At 37.6% G+C, this 17,826-nt stretch overlaps 1 protein-coding gene across 1 annotated transcript in view; it reads right to left on the reverse strand.

Moving 5' to 3' along the window:
- Positions 1-17,826, reverse strand: part of LOC150075270 (uncharacterized) — a 142,067-nt gene that overhangs the window by 75,643 nt on the left and 48,598 nt on the right. Inside the window, exon 2 of the mRNA XM_090388423.1 lies at positions 3,055-6,340. Within this exon, the coding sequence (XP_090244549.1) occupies positions 3,055-6,340 (3,286 nt within the window). The remainder of the gene's footprint in view (positions 1-3,054; positions 6,341-17,826) is intronic.

Below are 17,826 nucleotides of genomic sequence, written 5' to 3' on the forward strand. Positions count from 1 at the left end.
GCAAAGTATCTCTGAAACGGCAGTTCTCCTGAACTTTTCACGCACCACAGTTTCAAGGGTGTATCGAGAATGGTGCGACGAACAGAAAACATCCTCTCAATGGCACTCCTGTGGAAGAAAATCGCTTGTTGATGAGAGAGGTCAGAAGAGGATGGCTAGAATTGTGTAAGCAAACAGACGGGCCACAATGTCGCACATCACGTCAGAATACAACCTTGGTGCGCAGAACAAAATATCGCAACGTACTAGTCGCACTTTGTCGCGAATGGGCTACAACAGCCGACGGCCACATCGTGTACTTTTCTTATCAATGAAGAACAAGAGAGCATGCCTCCTGTGGGCACAGCAACACTAGCACTGACTATCCAATTTCTGAGCCTTCCATGTTGATGGAAGGCTCAGAATTTGGCGAAAACAACACGAACCCATCACGTCTGACGACTATTGTGCAAGGTGGTGGGAGCAGTGTTATGGTGTGGGGAATATTTTCTTGGCACATGTTGGGTCCACTGATACCCATAGATTCACGTCTGAATGTCACATTGTACCTAAACATCGTTGCTGACCAAGTGCATCCGTTCATGTTGACAGTTTATCCTCAGTCAGATGGTTACTTCCAGCAGGATAATGCGCCGGTGCACAAAGCCCGAATCACTATGGAATGATTCCAGGAACATGACAATGACTTTTCTTTGCTACAGTAGCACTCTCAGTTCCTCGGATCTCAATCCTATTGAACATCTTTGGGATGAGCTGGAAAGGGCTGTTTGCTGCAGGCCTACCCCTCCTTCGAATCTCAAGGAACTGCGTGACACACTCATGTCTGCATGGTACTCCATTCGTGCACAACGTTTTCAGCATCTTATTCAATCCATGCCTTGACGAATTCAGGCTGTTTTGAAGACTAAAAGAGGCTCAACACGCTACTAGGTAGATGTACCTAATAAAGTGGCAGCACAGTGTATCTTCCCTAAAGCTGAAATTATTCTTAAGAAATAATTTAATACAAATAAAACGTCCGATTTATCTTTATTATTTATTGAAACAGAATCAACAAACTTGATAAATTATGATGATATAATTTATTATTTTGTTCAGTTATTGATCATTTTTATTATCTGCAATATTTACTTTTGTGAATATATTACCTGATATAAACATGTATACGTCTATTATTTTGTGTTATTAATTATGATATTAAAGTTTTTCTTATATTGATTTTTTTAATGTAAAATACCCAAAACTATAAAGGGCCCCCAAGATACTTTTGCGCCAAATGCCTCTAAAGGCGTACGTTCGACTCTGATTACAGGCCATGAGGAAAACAGCCTCGTTGGGTCCACATTCTCCTCCAGTTCCACATACACGTTCAGATCCAAATCCAGATCCAGTCCCCAACATGATGCGTGGTTCAGGGCAAGCTGACCTGTCTACTTCTCCTTTGATACCCCTGCTCTTGCACATAAATGTTACATTGTGTAATATTTGTATGCAAGAAACCACCATGACTGTATTTATTTCATTATCCAGTTGTTTGATTGCAACGAAGCTTGTTACAGTAAAAACTCCGTTTAGGAGCAGGCTTCTCCTTTAAACTCCAAATAAAGGCATATAATTGCCGAAGTTGCTAAAAGTTATGATGAGAACGAAAAATAGACTAGAGGCAGTACTATAATGAGAAAACTTTATAACGTACTTCTTGTTGGTGATATTGAATGAAGAAGCATTGCAAGCCCTTTTGTGTGTGATTCTGAACGAATTACACTAATGTAAGCTCCCTATCTCCTCTGCGTATACTTCTACAGTTCAGCTCCATGTAAAATTCCAAAGTACTCACTCTTGAACGTGATCGCGAAATGACTTTCCAAAGGTAATCTTTATAAAAAACAGGAACATGCACACAACTATGCAGTATAAATATGTCAGTTCCTTATATTTCTGCAATAAAAACATTTTTAAACACATATCGCTTTGCTAAAAGAAATTATTCCATGAATTTTGTTAGATATGTACAACGACAACAAGAAAAAAAAAAGGAGTTGATAATGAGCAGCAAATAAAATCAAATAATTCCCACGGTCTCGTAGGTAGCACATACAGTTGGTAGAATCGCCAACTGTATGTTAGAAAATACAGTTAGTAGAATCGCCGTCCTCCCCCACACCGGGTGGAAAAGACCCGAGTTCGAGTCCAGTCGATGATGTGAAGAATTTTTATGGGTCTTTTTCACAACGTGGCTGAGTCGGTCTCAGGCGAGTCTAGCATGGTTTTTCGTCCAGCAAGTAGAAAATAGACCACAGAACACACGTAATTTACAGACAAGAGCAATATGTCCTTATTCGCTGATTCTCCTAAAAGAGAAGAAAAGAAAAAAGTAAAAGGGAAAAAAACGTCATCCTCACAACAGGTGGAAAATACACAGGGTTGAATGACGTGAGAAATTTTTATAGATTTTTTTACATGTCTTAGTATCAGACGAGGGTTGCTAGGACTTTTCTCCAGGAAACTCTGCTTTTCTGTCCAGCAAACACGCAAATTACAGACACGGTATACTGTCGCCCCATAGCTGTAGTTTCATTGGCGCTTACCACGCTAAACGCTCAACATTAGAAAAATGAAGTCCTTTTATAAAAAACTAGAAATAAGTATTTTTTCCCCCTCAAATTTCTGGGGAGAGGATGTATTGATCCCTTTGATCTATTTCTTCTGTGTACACTCCTACAGTTCAATTCCATTTAAAATTCCAAATTTACTCTTGAACATGAACGCGAAATGACTTTCCATAGGTCATCTTTATAAGGAGTACGAACAGACACTCAACTACACAGTATAAATATGTCAGTTCCTTATTTTCCTGAAATAAAAACATTTCTAAACACAGATCTCTTTGCCAAAAGAAATTATTCCATAAATTCTTTATTAGACATGCACAATAAAAAAGATAGTTGAAATTTGCAGCAAATAAAATTTTAGCCATTACTCAGAAGAGAGTTTATCTTTAAATACTCTGTAATACATAGCAATTCAAATTCAACTAACAGAAATACAACTAACCTGACAAGTGGAGTATTTGGACGTGGACGAAGATTCGGTCTTAATAGAGGAGGTCGATTTGATGGCCAGTGGCCATTATTCTGCCCATTATCTTCTGCTACGTTTACTCCTGCGGCAGCAATCTGTACATTGCCATTGAATCCGCCTGGGCCCATTCCTCCCGGTCTTCCAGGAAATGGAATTCCTCTTGGAGGCCCACCAGGCAGGTTATTTGGCCTTGGTGGTTGTGGTCCAATGAAGGGTCGAACTTCATCAATATCTACTGGAATCACAATGGGCCGGCCAGTGAGTGGGATTTCAGTATTTATAATGGGTTCGTCAGCCAAAACTCCTAATCCTTGCACAGTCACAGTAGTATCTTCGTCCCATGGAGATGTAGGATCCAGTGGAATATCAGCATCTATAAAGCTACTTATGGATGAATCTGTATCAGAAAGGCTTGGAGCTACTGGAAGGTTTTCTGTAAAATCCAGAGGTCTTCCATAGATGATATCTTCTTCTGAAGGTGTGTCCGATTCTAAAATTAATGTTTCTCTTACTGGAATTTGCAACCTTTCACTAGCTGATGGTGTTGGTAGTATTGTATTTTGAAAAATGGAAGAGGAAGAAAATTTATGATCAGACCCATCTTCACTAGCCAAACTGAGCTGTTCGCTATTTTCACTTCTTCCTGCATTTGAAACCTCCACGGATGACTCTTTTGGGGCAAAGCTCCCAAGAGCATTAGTAACTGTTATATCAAACACAGTTTGTTCCGTTATTATATCCGGTTCCTGTATTGTATTTTTGGTAGCAGATTTTGTGAAGTGTGTTTTAAACTTGAAACTGGGAGGCTGGAAAACTGGAACCCAATCAGTCACTGGACCTGTTGGCAGAACGACTTCACCAAATTGTGAAAAATCGGTTATCAGGGTACTTTCTAAGACATCATCCTCATTAGTATGTGAAGGTTTTATTTCGAGTTTTGATCTCGAGCCAGATTGCATTTCTGTGGTTCTATCAGAATGCAAAGTTTCCGAAATGGAAATAGCTTCTGAAGATGCAGAGGGATAAGAATCACGCAGAGATGAAAGAATTGAAATCGCCTTTGTGGTTGAATGAGATGAGCTGTGGTCAGGAGTAAAACTTGGTAACATGGAAGACCCTGTTGTACTATCGTAAGTTAATAATTTCGAATTGAAATTCTTTATAAGAGTCGTTTCTATGATGGTTTCATCTGGATAAACTTCAGTATTGCTGATACTTTCGCTTATAATTATCATTGTTGATTCTCCTAGATATTCCACTGATGTTTGGACATTTGATAGTTGACTAATAATATCTACATTATCTGTCACTCCAGTGTTACTTCCAGCAGGTAACGGGTCATCCGTTATATCTACGAGTTCAGGTTTTGTTGGATTTATTATTAAAACATGACTAAGAGATGGAGTCGGCTGAGTTTGCCTCGTATCGGAAGGCAGCGGATGTACTTTAACTAGTGTCCTGGTTCTATGATTGTCTGGTTGAGAAATTAATACAATAGGCCGACTTGGATGAAACACTGGGGGTCCACGATCATTGGGCCTAGCAGATGGAGGTTTGGGAGCACGTATTGGAGATGCCATTATTTGAAAATCTGGTGGAGGTCGAACGACTCTAACATTTCCAGCAAGAAGATGAATAATACCACTAATAATATCATCTAAAGATGGATTATCCTCTCTTGAAGATTTAGTAGGTTCATATTTTATGGATGACTCGCTTTCTGGCTCTTGAATTCCCAGAGTTATAATTTCCTGATCATGATTGGTATGAAATGAAAAAGGAGTTATGCCTAAGGAAGAGAAGGAAGAGTAGTTTTGTAGATGATTCTGAAATGGTGATTCCATTATAGCCGAAACTAATAGAGTAGATAAAGTCTTAATGTCAGTAGTTTGCGATGGTCTCAAAAGGTGTTTTGTAGTTTTAATAGTACTTTCCAGAGAACTGCCTTGTTCTAATATTGTATCAAATTGATCGAAAGAGCTATGCACAACGGGTTGAAATGAATCATAGGTAACTGATTCTACCATGGTAAAGGAGTAAATGGAACTATACGAAGATGACTCAGCTTTCTCAGATGACAAAAGAGGACTCGGAAATACTAATTTATCCGCGCTAGATGAGGACACAGATTTATCATTATGAGGAACAGGTGTGGTATGTAATTGCAAAGATTCTGTATTAGCAGTTAAGAAATGGTTTTCTTGGAGTAAGTGATTTGTAGAGTGTGAAGAAAAGACAGACATGAACGAAGATTCAACATAATCAGGAGAAAAAAGGTGGTCTTCAACATCTGAGTGGTTAGTATCATGTAAGTAATGAGAGGTTTCAGAGGTTAATTCCGTATACGATGTATCATCTGCCGAAGAGATGTTATCTACTGTTTTAAGAACATTATAAGAAGATGAAAGGCTATCAGAATGAGATAAATAGATTTCGGAGGAGAACTCAGGGTCATCATCATCAGATGAAAATATATAAGGAGTAGATGATTTGTAAGATTCCAATGAGTACATTTCGCTGTCCAATGACTCTTCAGCTGCTAGAGAAATATAAGACGACTGCAAATCAAGTGGAGTGGTCATTGTAAATAAATTATTTGTCTCTGAAGTGGTGTGAAGGTAAGAATCTGACGAATCAAGCGATTTGATTTCTAATACAGAATGATTTCTATCAAATTGTAATTCACTATGAGCAGAAGTTATAGCTGATTCGTTATCTGTGGTTGAAATATTAAAGAAAGAACTTTCAGACATATCACTTGTTTCAATAAACTGAGAGCTCTGGGGACTGGTAAAACTCTCGATGTAGCGTGATTCTCCTGGAATAGACTGTAAAAGCGGAAATACTGTCTTATCTTTCCATGCTGAATAATCAATTGTTTGCAGTGACACTGGAACTGAACTGAAAGACACATTTTTCACATTTTGAATTTCCGTCGAATTCGTTAAAGCTAAAGTTTCATTTGTGTTGTATGTGATAGTGCCATTGTTCTTATGTTCAGTGGATATGTGTGACATACTCGGATGACTATCAGAAAACATATTTACACTAGGAACAAAAGTTGTATATATTTCTGATGTCCTAAATTTGGTTGTAGAAGTCTGTGCGTCTTCTTCAATAACAGAAATTAAATGTTCACTTGATATTAAGGAAGGCCTTAAACTACCAATTTGTTCTGATATATAAATTGATTGCACTGAGTCACTAGATGGCACTGATAATTTAGACTGCAGATGGGAAACCGTCCTTACCTCTCCATCTAAAATAAAAAAAAGGAAGGAAATTAGCTATTATAAGTAATGAAAATGTATTAATCAAAAGTCATTTCAATCAAACACAATATGAAACACCTATTAAATTCAGCGATAACAGTATACAGACGTTTCATGGTATTTCCTGTACCAGTTGTTTAATGACTAAATTGCTGTCCTTATTATACCGCCAGCTTCATACACTAAACATTTAGTCTGTGAAGTGTGAACAACTCTGCCATCCAAAATTATTTTAGAAAATACTGCTGTTTTCATAATAAGGAAAATACACTCCCAGCTCATGATTAATCAACTGAATTATTACACGAAATAATGCAGTTGATCAATAAATGAAGGTACACTAGAAAACAGTTCAATCAGATTTGGAATTCAAGTCTAACTCAAAGAGACTGATAAACCGTGATTATTCCACTAAGAATGGAATAGACCTTAATGACTACTTATGCGGCACAAAAGATATAAAACTGTCCAAAATATACAAATCACAATAAGTATAGAAATAAGAAATAGGGTAAATCGCATGTTTAAAATATATATATATATATATATATATTTTTTTTTTTTTTTAAGAATTTGCTTAGTGATAAACTTAGTTTTCCAAAGTATCAGTGCGAAACAAATTAATAAATAAATAACAACTTACTTATTATCTAAGTTATTGCAAAATAACCAAGGCCCTAATAGTCGATTATTCCTATTATCCAACAAGTTTGCTAAAGCTTTCTTCGATATTCAAAAATAAAGTAAATATTTTTGTATTACTACTTTAATCAAAATTTATCAACTTGTTAGTATTTCTAATTCTTTGGCTGTTTTGGAGCCCACATATCAAGATAAGATACTGTTTATAATTAATTCACTAAAAAATATCAATTCGAAAGTACTCGATACTACTACAGAGTAATCCACAAATAATCCATGAATATTAATATTTCACCCATCATGATAATATTGTTTTCATATTTCTGGAGTATTAATGGGTGCAATTTGTGTATTGTTAATGTCATTTTAAAATACACACAAATACGCATTATTTATATACCCAATAAGTCCTTATATTTTGTTGTTTAAATCTCTCAGCTCTTACCCGACAAGCTTAACACTTGAACAAAAACTTCTGTTTGATTCCAACTGGCTCACAACCACTTGGTTCTTTGGTCCTACTCGTTAAGCATACCAAAATATTTTTCAGGAATTCAAGGATGCAAGAGTGTTCAGACCGTGCTATGTTTGGGATAGGCTGTAAGCGATTTCACACGTGATGGAAGCTGATCAGGAAATAAAGTTGAGTCGCGTGAGGTCAGATGCAGCTAACCTATTCATGAAACTCAAAAACAAAAATACAGGTAAGCAGCAATAAGGAAATCATAAATTGCATTCACGTTCTGTTCTTTTTTTTTCATTAACTCAGCCTTTCGCCACTTTCTTCCTCCCGTTCTTCTCTATTTCTCAATTCAGGGGTATTTTAATATCCAATATAACGGTTCCCGTATAATCAAGTATCCTGTTCTATTCGTTCTATTCAAAGTTTTGCTCCTAATTTATGAGGATACTTTAGGTTTTATTTCTCGCCCTACACGCCACAATAATTTTACTTACATGATTATTTCAAAGCAAATGTCTAAGAAATAATTTTTAAGTATTAAAAACAGATATAAGAGGCGAAGAAGACAGTAAATAAAATCGTCTGATCCAGGGGCATAACTTATTTAGAAGGGCCCCAACTTCTCCAAACAATTGGAGAACTTAGCAGGAGCGTCGAGAGCCAGCACACGCCCCAGGGCAAATATCCTCACCGGGTAGCCTTTCCCTTTAAATTCCTCTTTACTCTTTAGATCCGGGCCTGGGGCGACTGAACCCCCTGCACTCCCCCCACCTCTATTCTCCTAGAATCTATAACTACTCTTAGAAGGCTATAAGTGGTTGCTACATTCTTGCTGTAATTCTTTTATCACAAAATACAGATCGTAACATCTTTCGCTTTTAGTAGATAGTGTGTCTGGTAAAGCTTCGAATGATATTAAAACTTTTGGTGATGTTATTGTTATCCTTGTAATATTTAGCTCCTTAACTCATTTATAGCCTCCATTTTGATAACTGTGATGTGGTTGGTGATAGTGATAGGTTTAATTTCTTTTTCGACACGCTCAAATTTCTAGTCTACTTAAAGCCCATTCAGCACAACACAGATTTATTACATAAGCATTTTTTTTTTTTTTTTTTTTAAGGATAAAAGTTCCACTCTGAACAAAAAATTATTATTTTCGAAAATCCTGTTCTTTCGGTTCCTGACCCCAATTTATAAAAGATGACACCTTCAGAATGCATCAACCGTGTGATGGCACTATCTTTTTATCTCTGCTGTTCCGTTTCGTTAATTTCGTTTTCAATAATCTTTTTCTCGGATGTTTCAAAGTATCAACATATAATTGGTACTTACGTGTCAACTGAGTATTTAGAGTGTAAACCACATTCATTTTAAGTGCTTTGAGTACAACGGAAGAAAGCAAATATGAAAAGGGTTCTAGTATGAACTTCGACAAAATGTTAATGTAATTTTTTATGCACTTTTTCCACGGTATGCAAATATAATGGAGAAAAAAGTCTGTCACAGACCAGTGATGCTCGAAATTATCACCTTTAAGATACAGAGACATTTTCGACAAACAGTTTTATCATAGGCCAGGAGTGTCTAGTAATGTTTTTTTTTTTTTTTTTTCCCGTAGTTAATTACCTGGAACAATTCCTAACCTCAAACTTGTTAAGGAGTGCCTATATAAAATGAAAAATAATTAAAATGTTTTGTAAAAAGTTACCTAAAGACTGGTTCACTTGTAAAACTGGATATCCCAGGCTGTTTTGGGAATTCATCGATTCGGGGCAATTTTTTATATTCAAGCAATTTTTATTCTCCATAACCAACCCCTACTTGGCTTATGAAGAATAAAAGTTTCTTAAGCAATATCTTTCCTTACAAAAATCAGAAATTGTGGAAGTTAAACATAAGAAAGGCACTTGGGATTGATGGGTTCTATCCAGTTATATTAAAGGAGGTGGCAAACGAACTAAGCAAACCCTTAGTCATAAATATGAGAGCATCCTTGGACCGAGGGGAAATCCCAACGGACTAGAGATGTGCAAATGTAACCCCAATTCACAAAGGGAGATCAAAGGGTGACACGAGTAATTATATACCAGTTAGTTTAACTTCTGTTGCGGACAAAATAATGGAGTCACTGGTTAAAGATACATTGCAGGATCATCTAGACCAGTGTTTCTCAATCTTTTTACTCTCGTGGCACATTTTCCAAAGAAGAAAAATTTCGCGGCACACCTACGTAGTCATAGAAGAAGAAATTTCTAAATTTCGCGGCACACTTGGAAAATTTTGCGGCACACCCTTTGAGAAACACTGATCTAGACAAGACTGCAGCAATAATTCAGACACAGCATGGGTTTGTTAAGGGAAAGTCTTGTCTGACAAATTTGATTGGATACTCTGATGTGGTTACAAAGGAACTAGATGCAAAGAATAATTTTGATATCATATACAGTACTTCGATTTCAGGAAAGCTTTTGACACTGTTGCGCGTGGAAGATTACTATACAAATTGGAGCAGTGTGTTATTAAGGGTAAGTTGCTAGGATGGATAAAAGAGTGGTTGAGTAGGAGAAGACAGAGAGCGGTAATCAATGAACGCTGCTCTTCGTAGACTAATGTTATTAGTAGAGTCCCACAGGGTTCGGTGTTGGGCCCACTGTTGTTTTGTATATTTATCAATGATATTGATGAAGGTATATCAGGCTTAATGTCGAAGTTTGCAGATGATACAAAGGTTGGCAGGGTTGTTAATGACAGTAATGGCATTGTGTTACTGCAACAGGATCTAGGAAATTTGGGCAGATGGACTGAGAAGTGGAAACTGAAGTTTAACATTGACAAATGGAAAGTACTACATTTGGGTAGAAATAACCCCAGAGGAACATACGAACTATGTGGTGCTACACTAAGGGTGGTAGAAAATGAAAAAGTCCTGGGGGTGATTGTGCAATCAGATATGAAGTTTTCTGAGCAATGCAGACAAGCTGCCAGAGCAGGTCATGGAGTATTGTCAATGATATACAGGAATTTTTCTAGTAGGGAAAAGGAGGTGATTATCCCTTTGTATAAGGCAATGGTCAGACCACGCCTTGAATACTGCGTAGGTCTGGATGCTTCATTTTAGGAAGGATGTAGAGTTGCTTGAGCATGTACAGAGAAGGGCAACAAGTTTAGTAAGGGGAATGAAAGGGTCCTCTTACAAAGAAAAGCTTAAGTTCTGCAAATTGCAGCGGCTGGAGACTAGGCACCTGCGAGGTGATCTGATTGAGGTGTATAAGGCCTTGAATGAGTTTAGCACGCTGAATTCTGATGGGATTCTTCCGTTTGCTCAGATTACGAACCTGATGGGACATAAATTCAAATTGGGGAAAGACTGTTGTAGAAGAGATGTGCAGAAATTTGCCTTTAGCCAGCGGGTGGTTAATTGCTGGAACAAACTTCCATCTGTCGTTGTGGAAGTTGCTGATAGCTTAAATTCAAGGAGGAACTGGACAAACTTTTTTTTTTTTTTTTTTTTTTTTGGCTGATGCTACATAAGCTCATGTGCTTGTATCACATACCTCTATTACTATTACTATTAAAACTTTTTGAGAACTTAGATTACGCACAGGGTAAAGCCATATAGTGTCTGTAGTTCACGCGTAGTCTATGATCGAAAGATTTAAATGAATTTGAACGTGGTATGACAGTCAGAGCCAGACGTGTGGTGCGTATCTCTTTGGAACTACAACCCTGCTGGATCCAGCTTGCGCGTACAACTTTGTTTCGGGTGTATCGTGATTGATTCAATAACCAAATATCATTCAGCCAATGGCGATGGTCGGAAACAAGAGGTCGTTAACGCAAGAGGTAACAGAAATGCTACAATCAGTAAAATAATAACCCAGTGCAACGGTCGTAAAAAGAGTCATTTCAGAATGTATTATATATAATGACTATTGCTGTCAATTTTTAATTCCCTAATTTGAATAATGAACTATGAAAAGGCCATAATTGATTATTTTAGATTTCGTAATCGACGATGTTGCCTTTAATCGATTATTAAGCATTTGATTATGCCCATAACTAGTTATCCCAGTAGAAAAACAAACGGTTCTACTCCTGTCTGTCAGAAAAAAAACAAGAAGGTATAGTTACAATAGGCTCAAAAACACCAACAGTGGAGAGTGTGAAAAACCGTTTCCTGGTCTGATGAATCTTGGTTCCTGTTGTTTTATTGTTTATTTGAATCAGCCACTTTACAGATATAGCTCCATAAAATAGAGGGTTTACATAAAAGTGTAATACATAATGTAAAAATTCAATATCTGCACAAGCCAACATATATTATGTAAGCAAATGAATAAGATAAATAGTACATTTACAAATAATGACCATTAAAATAAAACTAGAATAAAATAAAATCTTTAAAAAAATCGTCGTCAACTGGGACCACTACTTAGACCAAGTTTCTTGAGAATGAAGCTGTTTGATAAAATGAGTATAAAGTTCATAAAAGTGTCGAGGTTATATTTGTTCAATAGATAGAGCAAGTAGTTCAAAAGATTAATTTATGCTGATTGGATGACCGGAATATAGTGAAAACAGCGTGAGTCCATGGACCAGATCTGCGAGGTCAATAATGCAGTTTGTACCAAGTGGCGATGTAATAGTGTGAGGAGTGTTTTCTTGATACACATAGGCCCCTTGCTACCAATGGATCAAACTCTTGATGCCATAAGTTATCGGGAAATTATTTCCGGTCAGCCTAATTAGTTGGTTGCTGTAAGCACATCAGCACCTTAGACCATGTTGCGTCGTATCTAATATATCTGTATATTGCGTATACTCTGTGGTCGATCTGCTGTTTTGCTGGACGAAAACTCAGAGTTTCCGAAAGAAAAAACCATGTAACCCAATACTGAGTCCGACTAACTCAGCCACATTGTGAAAAAAGCCCCGAGTTCGAATCCTGTCATTGACAGAATTCGAACTCAGGTCTTTCCCACCCAGTGTGGGGAGGACGGCGATTCTACCAACTATGTTATCCACGAGTGCCCGACCAGGGGCACATCCAGTGTAGTCGTAAAATTAGCAGAAGCTATACTCTACGACTATTAATGAATGTTATAATGTTAAATATTTTAATGATATTTATTTTTTCAAGTCTTTCAAAAACCACAAGGGGTATACGCTATTCACCTAAAAAAATCCAGATGATATACGGCGTATATCCTCCACTACAGGCACATCACTTCATGGCAGCAGTGAGTGTATCCATTGTGAGTGTGTTTTTCCAACAGGATAATACGCCATATCACAAGGCCCGAATTGTACAGAACTAGTTCCAGGAACAAGACAGCGAATTAAGTCTACTATTAAGTCGGATGAAAGGGAGAGGCCGACCGGGTTAGCCAGGTGGGTAAAGTGCCTGCCTGGCAACCCAAAGGTCGTGGGTTCGAATCCCGCCTCGGGCTTAGATCAGAGTAAAATGCAAAAACTTTGAGAGGTGCAAGGCCACAGAAGGCGATACGCCAACAAAAAAAAAAAGAGAGAGGAAGAATATTAAGGGGTTTACAGTACCCGTGCTCGCAATTCTTCAAAGGTAGCGGCCAAGACCTTTATATTGCATTTTTAAGAAATAACTTCATTTAATAATCGGCAAGAAAATTCTACAAACTTAAAACAATAAAAATATTTTTATTTTATTCATTTTCTCTCTCTCTCTCTCTCTCTCTCTCTCTCTGTGTAAAACTGTATATATTCCATGTTCGGTTTGCCTGTAGCACGGTGAATTATAATCACCGTTTCCCTACACCGGAGAGAGAAGAGAACCGAGTTCGAATCGCAGGAACGTTTATGAGCTTTTTTTCACAGATGGTTGAGTTAGTTAGTCTCATGCCAGATTACATGGTTTCTAATGCATAAACTCGGATTTTGTCCAGAAAACAGGCAAATTGACTCAAGGAAACCATGAGGCTGTGCAGCACAAATTTTGCACCGACCTTCCTTTTCCCTAAACATGCATGCAGATTTTGATGAATCATCTCCTTATTCATATCGAACGCATCAGCCATCATTCTGGGGGGTCAAACGACGATCTGTTGCCACAATTTGCAACCCTGCCCTCAATTCGAGAGGTTGACGGACTCCCACTTCTTGGGTCATCGTGAACATCCTCACGATGTGAACATCCTCTGTCTTTGAACAGTTTGTGTCAGTCAAACACATTGGCACGACCTAACGTTTCATCAACATAAACAATTTTTAACATTTCATATGTTTCTGCTGAAGATTTTCCCAGTTTAAAGCAAAATTTGATATTCGTTCGTTGCTCCATTGCAAAATGTGACACAGAATATTAATGCTACTAACGAAACTGGTTGTTACTTGCAATCTGTCAGCCTATGGATAAACTCAGAACTTGGAGGAAGTTTGAACTACAACATACCACTATCGTTGATTTTCAAACTCATCAAACATGAATGCAACAACACCAGTCCGGGAACTTTATTGTCACACCTCGTGTGCATATATACCTATATGTCCTCAATAACAATATATGCCCTTAATAAATAGATTAAGGTAGTAAAATCTATTTAAAGTGCAAAAATAGCATCAGCCATGCCATACGTTGTTGTACTAGTATCAGATGAATGGCCATCAGAAATGTAATGTTAACGAAACCCCTAAATCTTTCTTGAGAGTTTGGTCATCATATCTGTTAAACAGAAATATATAGAACATAATTGGGAAAACCTGTGAATTGGGAATCTAGTGCAGAGATCTCAAAGTTACAAGGGTTCGCAACCGTATCATCTGTTCTAGCGTGCTCCCAGACCATATTGGGGTGTAGGCAACCCATACTTATGCATGAAAAAAAGTTATTTTAAAATTTTAATCAGAAAACAGCAGCAATAAGTACTGTATAACATCAAAGCCATAAAAAACAATCTTAAAGAAATTTGCAGTAAAACCTTGCATCAGTATCTTTCCATATGAACTCCTTAAGATCTATCTTCTTTCAAATCATACATATTACTGACATCTCTGATGGCGATAATAAATGTCATAACAACACTCCTTATGTCCAAAGAGTCTTGTTTTGATTTAAATGTCTATGGACCTTGTATTGGCTTCTAGATATAGTATGCTCTTTTTTTTTTTTGTTTTTTTTGAATATCGTATTTTCAAATAATGATTTGCATGTTTAAACTTTAAAATTCTTCGATCACTAAACCGGTCCCCATTCACAGAATAAAGCCAGAGCGGGCCTCGTAGTGAGTGACACCAGTGGCGCATCCAGGTATAATCGTATGTGGGGGTCTTTTGAGTTTTCTTTTTTTTAGAACGCCTCCTGCGTTTTTTTTTCTTTAATTTCAAATTTTTGGTTAAGGGGGAGAGGATATGCCCTCTCTGCACACCCCTAAATACGCCCCTGAGTGAAACCACTCTGTTAGAGATTCATTTAGTGTAATGTAAACAAAGTTTGGCTAATGGATTTTCTTTTAAATTTGTGAAAATGCATTTGACTCACAGTCAATCAATTATTCTTGATCGCTGGACACTCGGAACTAGAGATAAAGTAGTTCCACCACTGCTTGCTAATAAGATTCGCAAGCCTAGCATGTTACTTTGAGGGTTGTCTGATTCCGTCGTAATCAGACAACCTGTAATATCTAAAGTAACTCTTGCTAGCAAAAAATCAAACCACATCAATGAAGCTTGATATTTCCTTTATTTTTTGAAATGCGGTTGATCTAGTATTTTCTTTTGTCATTCTAGTATATCAGCAATTCTAGTTGTTTCAATTTTTTTTTGTAAAATAATTGCTTTAAAATGGCTATTTTTAAAGTAACCTTTCCTTTTGTGGAAGGCTAATTTTAAATAGCCTAGTTTTATTATTCCCACGCCATTATAACGAACGTACGCCCAAACATTCTAATAAAAAAATAATAGTAAAATAACAATACAACTTTCTGATAATACCATAACACAATCCAGTTATTCATTGTTCACAAATAAACACTAAAACTGTTAAAATGCTTTACAAACGATTTCACTTTCACAATAATGTTCAATTGAGGTCTGGTATTTTGTATTATTTGTCATTTTTAGGAGCGTCAGCATATATGCATAATACAGTACGTCTATTGTCTCTACCATGTCCGCCCGTCCGTCCGTCCGCATGTAACAACTCGGCTTCAAGTGGATGGATTTTCATGAAACTTTATATTTGAGCTTTCAAAAGATTTGTTAAGCCATCCCAAACTTCATTAAAATTAAAATTGCACCAATAGAAATCCGACAATTATTTCTTTCCGTCCGAATGTGACTCCCAGTGAACCGATTTTCATTAAATTTTATATCTTGCTCTTTTAGAACAATTTGTCGATGTTTTCCAAATTTAATTAAAATTGGACCACTATAATAATTATTATTATTTTCTTTTATTATTATTTCTTTTTTTTTCTGCATATCATCGAGGCTGTCTGTATATTGGATATTGTTTGTTGCCGTGCACTGATTGCAGGAATGAATGGGAAATGTGTCGGATGCGCAGAAACCAAATATTCTAGGTTAGGCATAAGAGTCGCGCCCCCGCCTTTTTTTTTTGCTTTCTTTTAGTTATAAGTCATGAATTATTACTATTTACTAATGCGCCTGAAATGTAATGCACTGCATACGTAACTAACTTGTTTATTCTTGGTGAAAGAGTTCTGCATTTATATCATTTGTCAGAGTTATTTTATTTTATTTATTTATTTATTATTATTATTATTTTTTTTTTTTTTTTTTTTTTTTTTGTTAGTTGATGGCGTATCGGCTTCTGTGACCATAATGCACCTCCCAAAGTTTTTGTATTTTACTCTGATCCAAGCCCGAGGCGGGATTCGAACCCAGCGACCTTTGGGTTGTAACAAAAACCTGCTCCATCCTACTTAAAGGTTCTTTCAATATCAGAAGGCCTCCCCAGATAAAGATTCAGGAAACAACAATAAAGCTTTCCACCGAACTTAAATATCTTGGTATTCTGCTGGATAAAAATCTCTCATTCAAATCCCATCTTACTTACCTCCGAAGCAAAATCAAAAAATACTCCGCACTAATAGCTAGAGTCACTCGTCGCGACTGGGAGCTTAACAAGAGGACCCTAGCCCTCTTCTATAAGGCAGTCTTCTTACCAGCAATATCATACGCATCAGGAGTCTGGTTCCACAAGGCGGTAACAGCAGTAAACAAAAGGAAGCTAGAGACCATTCAACGTTCAATCCTACTGACAATCTCGAGAGCCTGCTGTACTGTAAGCACCCACACCCTCCAGGTCCTCTTGGGCGCTCTCCCCCTGGACCTGGAGATCGTCCGATGTGGGTTGCTTTATCAACTATCCAAAGGCAGAGCAATCACCTGCATAGACTACACAACTTATCCCGCGAACGATCGTAAACTCGAGAAAAAACGCCTTCTCACCCACCTACAGCAGGCCTGGCAAACCCACTGGACGACTTCGACAAAAGGGGAAGTCACCCGAAGATTCATACCGGCTAATCAGCTAATCAACTAGTGTTCACCGGGACTGCTGACATCTTACCTACTCACGGGACACAGTGCAATAAGAGCAAAGGCGCCTCCGTAGCCAGGTCGGCAGGAACAGCACACGCTTCTTCATTAGACCGGGGTTCGAGCCCGTGACCACCAAATACGGAGGATGCGGAAAGGTCAAAGAATGACCACTGCATATTCCCGGAGCAATATGGCCTTAGTTGCTAATGCTCCTAAAAACCCAATAACAAACAAACAAACATAAAAGCAAAACTCTCCAGTTTCGGTTTGAGTGACACCCCTCTCTGCCACTGTGGACAGCCAGAGACGTGGGAGCACTTCATGCACCACTGCTAACTATACGAAGACCTACGCTGCCTCTTAATAACCAGAACACGTTTCTCGCCAATAAACCAAGAACAATACCTCCTGGAGAGCGAAGATAATTATAAAGCCTTAACGCAGTTTGTGCAGGATCTTTTTACTAGAATAAGGACATACCCACAACCTTAGCAGAAATTTTCCTACAAACCAACCATTCGTTATCCAGAATAAAGAGCCTTAGATACCTCAACCAAACAAAAACCTAACAACTACAATCTGAAGAACAACTAATCGTTAACTTAACCTGGAACTGACCACTGGCTTAAACTGGAGTCATTATCTGGACTCTTTCACACGGACCATTCATTTCATCTGGACCTCCTGGAGAGCGAAGATAATTATAAAGCCTTAACGCAGTTTGCGCAGGATCTTTTTACTAGAATAAGGACATACCCACAACCTTAGCAGAAATTTTCCTACAAACCAACCATTCGTTATCCAGAATAAAGATCCTTAGATACCTCA

This window comes from Mastigoproctus giganteus, chromosome 14 (genome assembly GCF_048544385.1).
Source record: "Mastigoproctus giganteus isolate SK-2022 chromosome 14, ASM4854438v1, whole genome shotgun sequence".
Classification (NCBI taxonomy): Eukaryota; Metazoa; Arthropoda; class Arachnida; order Uropygi; family Thelyphonidae; genus Mastigoproctus; species Mastigoproctus giganteus.